This window comes from Dipteris shenzhenensis, chromosome 3 (genome assembly GCF_047967505.1).
Source record: "Dipteris shenzhenensis isolate YYH24624 ecotype China chromosome 3, Dip_SZ_1.0, whole genome shotgun sequence".
In the NCBI taxonomy this organism is placed as follows: Eukaryota; Viridiplantae; Streptophyta; class Polypodiopsida; order Gleicheniales; family Dipteridaceae; genus Dipteris; species Dipteris shenzhenensis.
Window position 1 is genome coordinate 19,872,232 of NC_141598.1, and position 12,320 is coordinate 19,884,551.

Sequence of the window (12,320 nt, forward strand, 5' to 3'; positions counted from 1 at the left end):
CTCGACAGCTGGTTGCACAGACGGCTCGCGGAGCCCCTGGAACTAAGCATTAGGCGAATCCGGAGGATCGTGGGACCGCTTGCCATGCGTGCCTCCTCATGGCTAAGAGAGTAGGGCATTTTTGCAAGCTTTTTGCCTATGCAAGAAAGCGCTCTAAGACGAGTTGGAAGGTCATGCTCATTAATTCTATAGAGGGAGCAACAATGAATATGTTCGAGCTGGGTGAAAATGGAAATGTTGAGTTTACAAGAGCCACAAGGGAAGATACAAGAATATCCCAAGCGATATATGAAGTATTTTTATGGACGGATGAGGATTCCAAGGAGGCGAGCAATAACTGGGGGGTGTCAAAAGATAGAATGTGCAACGGGGCAGTCTGGAATGAGGGAGACGTGGGCAGTGACGTTATCCAGCGCACTTGAAAGCGACCACGTGGAAGGACGAATGGCAATGAATGGAAGGGAGCAGGGTCCAGGTAAGCAAAAACTTAGGCAGCAGTTAAAGTTTCGGAGAGGCAATGGGTAGGGGGTGGAGGTCTAATGGGAGGACGCCACGTGGGAAGAACGTAGATGGATAAGGCTGGATTTTGTTTTTGGACATCACCATCCTCAGATTATACACAACGTAGAGCTCGTTAATCCTGTCGTTCATGGAGTTTCTGCTCCATCTCTCCTTTTGCCCCATCTGTGATCCAGTAGCTTGTCTTGTTTTGCTGTGCACACTCTTATCAATCTTGCTGCATGCGCACTGCGCAGTAAACTTAATTCACAACAGCGTATCAGCAGATGAGCATCGGATGCTAGCAGAGTCGGACTGTTTGCACTGTGTTGGAATAGCGACATAGCGACAGACAGATACAGAGTGTGAGAGAGAGAGAGAGCTCGCGCCAGGAGGAACTGTTCTTGATCCGCAGCACAGCTCGGAGGTCCAATCCTAGCACTGTAGACGCTGGATCTCACTTTGTTGCTACTGCTCCTCCAAGTCCCTCTTGGTCCATGGTGATTTATGCTCACAGGTCTCTGTGCGGCGAAGCGTTCAATTCTAGCAGCTGCTCCAAGCTTATCACATGAACTTTGGCGTCCAGTCGATCTTTCTTTGTTGCTGCTGCTCCTCCAAACCTCTTGATCCCTGGCGATTTACGCTCGCAGGACTCTGTTTCATCAGTGGAGAGCGAAGAGTTGCTCCACGCTTTACTGCTTGCTCACAGGACCTTTGGCGTATCAGAAACGAACTCTGCTGTGGCTTCGTCTCTAGCAACCGACTCTCTCAGAGCATGTATTCTCTCTGCCTCAGCAAGCACAGGAAGTACACCAAACCGCTGTCGCGAAATTTACTTGCCCATAACCGAAAGCTCGTTGCCTGAGCAGTATATATCTCGAACTTCAGCAGTCCCGTGAGGAGCTTGATTTGCTGCTGCGGCTGCTCGTATCGCGTGAGCTCTGCCGGAGCATGGATGATCGCCTTCTGTTACTTTTCCTACTTCTCTATCTGTATCCTGCCTCTTCCTCTCCTGCTCCTGACTCGCGCAGCAATATCTCACCCAGCGGTTCCTCCTTGTATTCCTCCTCGTCCTCCAATTCCTCCGCCTACTCCAACCCCTATGTCACATCGCCTTACGATGTCACGTCCCGCTTGAATCCGTCCATGGCTATAGTCATTATCGTGCTCCTCAGTGCCTTCTTCTTCATGGGCTTCTTCTCTGTATACGTTCGCCGTTGCACTACCGAGGACGAGTACGAGGACTCCCTCAGCAACAGCATCAACCCCGACGGTGGCAACGATATATACTCCCGTGCTGTAGCGGGACTCCTCCAGGATCGGCCCCCTCAGGGCCTCGACCTTTTCCTTGTCAATAGCCTTCCCATGGTGCGCTTCTCTGCCCTGAAAGAGCGCGATGAGCCTATGGAATGCGTCGTCTGCTTGAGTCACTTTGAAGAAGAAGAACTGCTGCGCTTGCTTCCAAAGTGCGGGCATTCTTTTCATCAGGACTGCATCGACATGTGGCTCTTCTCGCACACCACCTGTCCACTTTGTCGACGGAGCCTTCTGCATGAAAAAAGTGGATCTGGCAGCATCTTTAATGCCGTCTTGGGAAATCAAAGTTGCAGCAATACATTAGTGCCCCGCGTTGGATCACCGCCTGCAGAGGTAGCGATAGATGTTGACGGTATGACCGCTAGAGTTCCTGACGATCAAGGAATGCATCTATCCAGACTTGGGAGCAGTGTTTCTTCTCTGCGAGAAGAGGGAGACGAGAGCCTTTCCGAACGTGGGTCGCCTATCTATGGAGTCTTGCAGACGCCGCCGACGGGGTCCAAGAGACGGACCCGGAGCCGCAGAGGTTGCGACCTGAAGAGATCGCACTCGACCGGGCATTCGCTTGTGAAAGGAGGGAGGGATAAGCTGAACGAGGATGGGGATCCATTTTGTTCGCCGACGCTATTGTTTGCAATAGCAAGTAACATCCATCGCTCCAGAAGCTATGCTACACTTTCAGATCTGCAAGGCACAGAACAAGAAGAGCATAGGAATGGCTCGGATGGGAGCAGGTTTTCTTTCAGGCGGTTGAAGAGGGAGGCTTCAGAGGTGGGAGAGGCATCCTGTTCGGAGCCCTCCAACAGCAAGCCAGCGAACAATGCAAAGTCGTCATCTCCATCATCGTCAGTTTGCAGAGCGTTGAAGAGGTGGGCGGGCATGCAGGATAGATGCGCTCGGCGCATCTATGAAAGCCAGGCAGAGTTTGCACAGCTTGCCTACGTGCTATAGCAGACTGATCATGGATGGACTTTCTGGGACCTTCGATGATGCCTGCGCCATGGCGCAGCTTTTGTGATTCCAGTGCAATGGACAGGATCGTGAAGATCAAGCTTCATCATGGTTATGCAAATCAACAGCCATTAGTGAATGCATCACAGAAATTTCAGTCTCCGCAATCGCTCCCATATGTTCCTTAACATGGCATTAACTCTTACGTATTCATTTTTGTACATTGCCACTTTCAGCTCTCTTGTGTTTAGAGACTTCAGCCTGCTTATTTTGTAGATTGATGAGTGAGTTCGTTTCTGTCGAAGCCTATCATTGGAATGTTTGCAGCAACAGGTGGTCTCTGAGACTTCAGCCTACGACGATCAGGTATTTTGTAGATTCAGGAGTGAGTTTTTTTCTGTCGAAGCTTAGGTATTTCGTAGATTCAGAGTGAGTTTGCTTCTGTTGAAGCCTATGATAGGAATGTTTCAGCAACTGGTCGTCTCTCTCTCTCTCTCTCTCTCTCTCTCTGTCACAGTCTCACTCACTCTACACACACCCTTTTTTTTTGTAAGAATACTCACTCCACACACACACACACTCACAACACACACACACACACACATACACGGTACACCCACAGGGAGACACGTCAGTAACCAACCATGCTGTGTAGTAGAGTAATTTGAAAGAAGTCTCTAACCTTCAGTACGAATTGGAGCGTCATGTCACCTTTACGAGATCCCTGGCCTTTTGCATGCTTGCTTATTGAGGTGACTTTTTAACATTTTGACTTCGAATTCCGAAAAGCCTGTTGGTCAAATGTTCTTGATTTACTCTTCCAACTCAGACCCAATAAGAAAGTCATGAAGACTCATCTAGAAATTGAGGTGACTCTTAACATTTTTAGACTTTGAAAAGCATGTTACTTAGATGTCGTTCTTGATTTACTTTTCAAAGATATTCCTACCTAAGCTAGGTATGACGTAAGCCCAATGAGTGAAGACTTGATCTAGTGGTCTAGTGTGGTTAGTTTGAATGGTACGAGTAGCATGACCGGTAGAGATTGGGACCTTATTAGATATTGATGGGAAAAGGTTTTGTTTCCGTGACCCTTAATCCTTGCTTTCTGTATGCTAAACTAACAGGAACTATTTGAGAAGATGATGCAAGTGTATCTTGATATGTATCCCTAATGACCCTAAAGCTCAGCATGCCTCTGGCTTCTTTTGTTTTACCTTTGGTACATTACGATTGTCTCTCCCCTTGTCTACTTTCTCTACCCCTTTTTGCTTTCCCAGCTATCTCACCACTCCCTCCTCTCCAAGCAAGTGATGTATTGTCCACCATCCCTTTGCCCAATCCATTCAACAAAAGTATCGGGTACGCATGCAGTATAGCAAAGCACAAACCCACAGTGTTCTTTGGTTATCGATGTTGTGGAAACCTCTCGCCTAGAAGCTTAAATGCTTGAGGGCCTTCCATTGCTAACACAATGCCTTGTTGCACTTAATCAACCTGCCATCGGGCCCTTCCCCCTTGTTGGAAGGGCATTGGACTTGAGTGCAAGGCAATTGATAATGAAATTGAACATTCTAGAGGTGTAGTTGAGCTAGTTGTGGAAGAAGATGCTCTTGAAGACATGATCCACCATGGAAACAAAGAATAAGAGCTTCTTAGAGATGGAAGTCTCAAGGCCAAAGAGAAGATCATTGTCAACATGCCCGAAACTTTGTGGTGAATGATGCTGACCAAGCACTTATCAAGAGCACTCTTGATAGGATTGGTGATGAAAAGGAGGCCATCTAGGAGGAGGTGCCTAATGGGATGAACCATGGAATATAAGGCATACGAAGTCTCCAAAATAGGACGTTCGAAGGTAGAAGAGGTATTATGTATAGTCGAGCACTCGGTGGGGCTTGAGGTAAGTTGTTGTGACGAAGATCGAAGAATCATTACATTTGATCAATGTGCACCCTGTCTCCCACTCCATTAGACACCTCCACCAATAGAAAGCATGCTAGCAAAACACAATGAGAAATGTGGAGTAATAAAAAGATTGCAAGGATAGAAGGAAAGGTCAATTGCATCAGCTTGTCGAGGGGATTTTTGCCCAAGATCAGGTTGTCTTTAACTTACCCAAATTATGACTTCTAACTCTTCTTGCTAGAGGACGCAAAATGTCCACACACACACACACCCCTTTCGGGCCATGTTTCTGTAGCTCTATCGTGCACTTTTCTGCAAACATCGAGCATCCTGGCTATGGTGATGCCCTTCTCCTTGCAATAGTGGTTGCTCTCTGTATTTGAATTGATGAAGGGCTCGGTTTTTTGGGAGTTGAAGGGAATGACTCTCATAGGTGCACACACACATTCATTTAGAGAGGGGGGAGGAAGAGATGGGGGGAGAGGGAGATCATTCTTCTGCCTTTACATAGCCTAAAGAGGGGATGCAATATGGGAAGAAGGGAGACTTCAAGGTGAACTGAAATAAGATGGATCATTCTTCCTCTACATAGCCTCAACAAGTGATGTGATATGGGAAGAAGGGAGAGTTCAAGGTGAACTGAAATGAGATGGAAGGGTGCAAGCAACAACACCTCTTAGGCTTGTTGTGCTGCATTTCGTGGTCCTTGTGAGTCGTTTATCTACTGTGGCTCTGCCAACAAATGTTCAATATTGCATCAACCAAATGGCCTCATCTAGCCTTGCTAGAGTTATCCTCCTCTACTTATCTTGATTGCCATTATCTACGCCCATATGTAGAATGTGGAGCCAAACATTCCCACCTTTAACAACATTGGCGGCCAATTTGACAGCCGCAAGTTACCCATTGGGGTACCTTGGTCTTCAGCATCCATTCAAGCACTACAATTGCTCTAATCATGCATTTTTGGTGGAAAACATCACTTCCCCGAACCCAAAGTTTGGAGAGACTGACGGAAACCATGTTGGGGTGAATATCAACAGCATGCGGTCTGACGTCTCTCAAAACCGCATGATATTGGATGGATACCTTGCAACCTTCAAAACAACACCTCAACCTTCTTCAAAGTACCCTGCAGATTTCAGCCCAATGTCGGATCCTTCATTATTGCATGAGAGGAAAAGAGCAAAGACTGTGAGATGGGTGTCAACTTGAAGGGCGAAATGTTGCAAAGGGATGGATCCTTCTTGCACATGAAGATGGAAGTAGATGAGAACCATTGTTTCACACTACATGAAAGTAAGTTAGCAATGGAGAAAGAGAGCAGATGTGTGGTTGTATTTCATCATCTTTTTCCTTACTTTTGTCGAAATACCTCCATACCTCCCTTTATCCCTCTACACAAATGGATTTGTCATCCTTGTGGAGTCTCTCTCTCTCTCTCTCTCTCTCTCTCTCTCTCTCTCTCTATACATATATATATATATATATGCAAGTCATACAAAATGACAATGAGTCATGAGTCATCGTTTGCAATAGACTACCTTCTTGTTTTACTTGGCCTAAATATTGTGTAATTTTAGAAACTTTTGGAAACCTTAAAGATAACTATTTTCATAACTTTTGCAAAATAAGCACATTTTTAGAATTGATTTAGAAAATGCACATATCACAAATTCAAAATTGAAAAATATCCACTTTTCAAGTCAAATTAGAAAATTGGAAAAATCAAGTTCAATGGTAAGATCTAATATTCTATAAATATTTTTAATAGTTCATTCATGTATATGTAATGTATAATGCATTCATCAATTAGAATCACAAAGACATGTTTTTTATTCTATAAGAAATGATCTATCAAAATAAAATATTACTCACATTTCACCATGACATATTTACAAACCATCAATAAAATATAGTGACATCTTATGAAGAAGATAATGAGACTCATTAATAACACAAATGTCTTTGAGTAACATCCATAATGGACAAGAAAGTGAGACATTCTATCTTAATAAGACTCGTCAATAATACAAATGTTTTTGAGTAACATGAGTAGTGGAAAAAAGGCAAGAAATCCTATTCAATCACTAGATGTTCTTCTTCTTCTTGGTGTGCCTCTCCCTCTTATTGCTCAAGATTAGCATCAGGATTTTTGGTTACCCTCTCATCCTCCGCATTATGAGCATCTAGTTCATACTCAAGAAGATCTACAATCTCCCCAATAGCTTGGTCACCAATGGGAGGTTGAGGCTCTCCAGAAGCATAAAAAACCTTGGATCAGACTGTGTAGTCTTCATTCCTACTTCTTGGTACTCATCTAGAAACTCTCCTATTGCCATCACTCTTTGTTCAATGAATTGTACCTACAAGGGGTCACACTCAATAGCAACAAAATTTCTCCCCCTCTTTAAAGCACTGACAGTTGTGGTGCCTGTTCTCAGGGGGTACACTACTAAGAAACCCTATGTATCACGTGCATTCAAAGGGTATTAAAAAAACCCCTCAACTAAAAATTTCTCCCACAGTAAAAATACTCCTCTTTACTTATGAACTAAGTGAATTTTTTCAAAAATTGAATTAAAAACCCCTCTTGTTATTGTAATTCTGTTAAATTTTTCCAAAAAGTTTGATTAGAATATCCCTTCTTTTGAATGCACGTGGTACACTAAATTTTTTTAGGTGAACCCCCCGAGTGCCTATTCTGGCAAACGAGTCAATTATCCACTCTCCCTTAATTGAAAGGAGGTCAATTAAATCCATCATCAAAAGCTGAGGCTTTTGATAAGGATTAATTATGCCCGTTAATTCACCACTCGTATGTTTGAACTTTTTGCAAACTCCAGGTCTCTCTCATACATTTGTACCAGTTGGTTTCATGGCAAAATTATATGTCCCTTAAGCTCTTAATCTAGATGGAGAGTGAGAACTAATCGTTGCAAACTTGCATACCCAAGAAACTCGATCTTATTTGTACCCATGGATGTTGGGTTTAGTCCTGCAAGTTAGATTCTAATCAAAATTGCGACAGAAATGCAACTAAAAGGAATAAAGGCTAAAGAAGGAAAAAAAGTAGAAATAGTACCATACAATCATCTGATTCACCATGTTAAGATCTGTGAAGGCTTTTTGAGTAGTTGTGATTTGATCATGAGCATGAAAAAATATGAGTGCCCATGATTCACAAGTTGTCACTTTCTGAAAAGTTTGAATGACTCTTTCATAAGCACTTACTCCATACTTCACATCATCGACTGGGTTTGGAGCTTTAAAACCACATGAAGCATCAATGATTCCTAAAGCATAAGGTTAAGTTGTCACAAACCTATTTATCTCCTCTACTCGTCCATCATGAACTGTCCAAAGCAAAGGAGGCTCATCCACATCAATTGAAATATATTTGTGTAAACCAAGATTTTGAATTGTGTGTTCTTGCTCTCTTCTTTTCCTCTTTGTTCGACAATGAGACAAAAAATGTTCAAAGGCTTGAGGAATTTCCATCAACTTAACACGAGGGTCTCGATTTTGCATTCCATAGATATTAAGTAAGACCCAAGATACTTGAAACTTAAAATAGTATCAAAGGGTTCACATTTCAATATGTAAATCAGGGATGTTTTTGTCGAAGCTATACTTATATATTAATATAAAATCTTGGCAAAAGTTTATCGAGTTAGTTTTTTAAGTTTCATAATATTTGTAGAACATATTAAAATTTAATATATTTTCTTTTGAATTTTAAAGAAAAAGTTGTAAATCCTGACAAAACTATAAATTTTTATCATAAAAGTTTGTTGAATTTGTCAAAATTTTATTTTAATCAAGGCATACAAACTTTTGACACCAAAATAAACGTTTCACTTCTTAACGAAACTAATGGGAAAAAATCATCCATGATGCAAATCAAAACATTTGACAAGAATTGAGATTGTTAAGCCTTAAAAATGCAAATATTGATCTTAGAATCTCACATATGACCTTAAACCAGAACCTAGAATGCAAAGTCCATCTTGATGAGACTAGAAGTGGATTCTAGAATTGAAAGTGTGTTCAGTGACCGTAAGATGAAAACTAGAAAAAGAACCTTACAATATTGGATGTAGGATTCTGGAATCCACTTACACATTTTTTAAAAAGAAATAAGAATCTCTCAAGTTCCTTTGGGTTACTTAAATTAGGATGGTATTTCTTGACTTCATCCCAATCACTATAGTTCAGCTTTTCTACCATAATTCTTTGGATGTGCAAATAAGATTTTTGCATGAAAAGATAAAAATACGTTTATTAAAAGCTAAAAGAAAGTTCTTGAGTGAAAAGGATTATAATGTCTGAGTGAAAATGAGCAAAGTAAGAAAGTATGCCTTTAAAATTATGATCCCATCTCCTCTAAAGATATGTTTCCAGCCTTCACACGTGCTAAAACTCTTATAATTAGAGATGTATCACGAGTTCCTTGCAAAGATCTCCAAGGAGTTATATTCATGTCTTCAGAAAGAGGCTTTATGGCATCATCTGCCTTGGCTTTCCCATGAGAGCTTAAAGGAGCCTTCAACGTCTTTTGACCTTTCAACTTTCCTTGCTCCCATAAATCAAGAATCTCTTCTTGCAGCTTCTAGATATCCCCATCACAAAATGCCAACTAAAAATAATTTTCATAACGTTTGATGTCAGACTTTTGTTCAGCAGCTCATGCATTATTCTTGTGTACTTGTAGACCACATCTCTCACAAATCATGACTCAAAATTTATGATAAACAATCCGGCCTTCACTTTGTTGCTTGGCCCACTCTATGAAAAAACCTAATTATTTGAATGAAAGTCATCTGTAAGCGATAATGTGAGTCGACATTGTGATCCATGGATAATATTGTACACTCCTCATCAGGAAAACCTGCATAAATCCAACAAAGAGCTATCTTATAATTGTCAGAAACATGCTAGAACTTGGATTCCATAATCGAAACTAATAAAGAATTGGAAACTATTGCTTTCACTTGTTTAAAAAAGCAAGGAAGATGTAAAATAAAGTAAATTTTTCTTTAAAAAACCTAGAAAATATCAAGTTTATAGAATTTGTAAACTACACATGATTCTTGTTGAGAATTCTCACCTCTTTGTAGAGAGCCTCGTTGGACAGAACTTGAGCACGGGGAAATGCTAAAATTGTGTTTGTTGAACGCTATTTTTGTGTGTTGGGTGTAGAGTCATTGAATTCGTACTGAAGGATGGAATTTAATCTAGTAAGACTCATGCAAACATTGGATAGGTGTAATGAGTAAAAGATCCATGATAGTAACAACTTTCCCTTGTTCTCTTCTTTGACATGATTTGCAGGATTTTGCTGCACCTGTTAGGCTTTTCCCCTAGGTATAGAGAACTCGAATTCTAGAATCCGATTTCATGAGAACAAAGATGCATAGATGAGGGCAATAAGTGACAGTTTGAAGCTTTTAAATGACGTAAATGTTGTTTGTGCCGATATTAACATAACTGTGTTGATTTTCAGGATTCCAGTATCCCAAGTGTAGAGAACTGGGACTCTAAAATCCCAAATGTAAAGAACTAGGATTCTAAAAACCAACCTTCAAAGCAATACAACAGCCACAAAGAAGGCGAACAAGCTTCTATGCCACTTTTCAAGCTTTTGTGCTATATTCCAAATGATCGTGTTCCAGATCAACATAACCGTGCTGATTTTTGAGATTCCAGTATCCCAAGTGTAGAGAACAAGGATTCTAGAATCCAACAAAGCAATACAACAAGTGCAAACAAGGCGAAAAAGCTTCTATGCCATTTTTTGGGCTTTTGCGTTGTATTCCAAATGATTGTGTTGCATTTCGGGATTCTAGTTTCCCAAGTTTACAAAATGCGAATTTTGGAATTTGAATTGATAAAAATAGAAGAGGCACCCCCCAGGCGAAAGAGTGGCAATTCATAAATTGGTCATACCATCTCGCGGGCCCTACCATTGGGGGCATTGCCCCCAGACCCCCCCGCCTCGGGGGGGTTGTCACCCCCCAGATCCCCTGCTCTCGAGGGCTACTGCCCCTCGGACCCCCATTCATGCTTGAACTTTAAAATACCTTTGACTACATGTCTTTTTGTCTAGGGATTCCAAAATCTTCTTCACATCTTAGTTGGACTCTAGAAATCCACTCTTCCCAAACTTTGGGATTCTAGAATTTGAAATAGAGCTATTTTGTTTATTTACAACCAATGTAAGATTTAAGGTTAGTATCCAAATCCCAATCTTCATATGAAGTGAATTATGGGATCCTACTTTCCTTTACACTAGTTCTAAAGAACTATTTCTTAAAAATAAGACTTCCAAGGTTTGGATTCTAGAATCCTAACTTTTTTCCCTTTTGGAATGGAGGACTCATATTGAGAAATGAAATTTTATTTTCTTTGGATGTTGTGTACTTTTACGTGTAAGTGTGCAGTACATCACCTATGAAGCTATTGTTGCTGAGAACCCACCTTTGGTCAAAGAGCCTCCACAAGGAGGCGCTGGTTGTGGAGCCCCCGTAGCAGCTCGTAGGTGCTGCCTATTGAAGGAGCTACTGAAGCCTTAGCCTTCCGTGGTGGAATCTGTCGAGGAGGCCATTGTTGAGGTCACTTGCAGGCTGGGTTGTTTGGAGAGCTTGGAAGAGATGCTAGACTATGGAGTGCAGGGTAGATATGGAGTTGCCAGGAGAGGTTGGAGCTGCAAGAGCCATCGATTGAGGAAGCTTGCTGGAGACTCCCTTGCAGTACGTGGTCGAAGCTACGCTTTGGGCTTTGGAGGGTCATAGCTTTGGAGGCATTGTGGGCTAGCGTCGTCGAGGGACCCTAGGAGTATCATAGATGAGCTGGGTCTCGTTCTGTGGGCAGTGCTACAAGGCAATGGCTTGGAGTCGCAATCTGGTGGCTGTAGAGTTCGTAGCTGGAGGCGTGTTACATAGAGGATGAACATGAGCCGTTAGAAGACTTGTTCGTAGGAGCTCTACGAGCTATGGCCGTTGGGCTAGGGCAGCCGTCGCTGGTAGTTGTTGGTTCAAGGAGCTGCCGGGTAATGTTGCTGGAAGTTGCTTGCTGCAGTCTGCTTGTTGATGGCCTTCAAGTAGATGGAGAGCCGCTGGGAGACCTTAGAGGGCTCGTTTGCAGAGGAGCTGGCTGCGCTTGACATTTTATTGGGAGCCGACTGTGATTGCAGTCGCTACAGTCTGCTGTGGCTACTAGGCCAAAATCAAATGTGGCTCGTTTGATGATTTCATGCAGTCAAGCTGTGATGCTTGAATCTTGTACTCTCTCAGTCCCTTGTAGATGTAGCTCAACTCCTTTGAGGAAACCTTTTATCAATAAAACAGAAATGTCTCTTTCTAGACTCTCACTCAAAAGATCTCTCAAAGTCTCTCTCTCAAAGACTAAAATCTAGATCTCTCTCTCTCTTAGAAACAAGAAATACTCTCTCTCACAAGAATGAAATCTCTCAAGAACTCAAAGATCTCTCATGAAAGAGATGCAATGAACGGAATTCTCAAATGAATTGGATGGAAATTCTCTCACAAAGGATGGGTGAAGATCTCTCACCGGAAGTGGACTCTCACGGGGAACACTCAAGAGAACTCTGAATCTCACAATCTCTCTCGCACTCTCAAGAATTG

The 12,320-nt window shown here is 42.2% G+C and overlaps 1 protein-coding gene across 1 annotated transcript; it reads left to right on the forward strand.

Moving 5' to 3' along the window:
- The first annotated feature begins 636 nt into the window (after positions 1–636).
- On the forward strand, positions 637–3,231 carry LOC147903487 (RING-H2 finger protein ATL34-like). The gene has a single exon (XM_087399252.1). It carries the CDS (start codon positions 1,450–1,452, stop codon positions 2,764–2,766), a length of 1,317 nt encoding a protein of 438 aa, XP_087255378.1. The 5' UTR covers positions 637–1,449; the 3' UTR covers positions 2,767–3,231.
- The last annotated feature ends 9,089 nt before the right edge of the window (positions 3,232–12,320 follow it).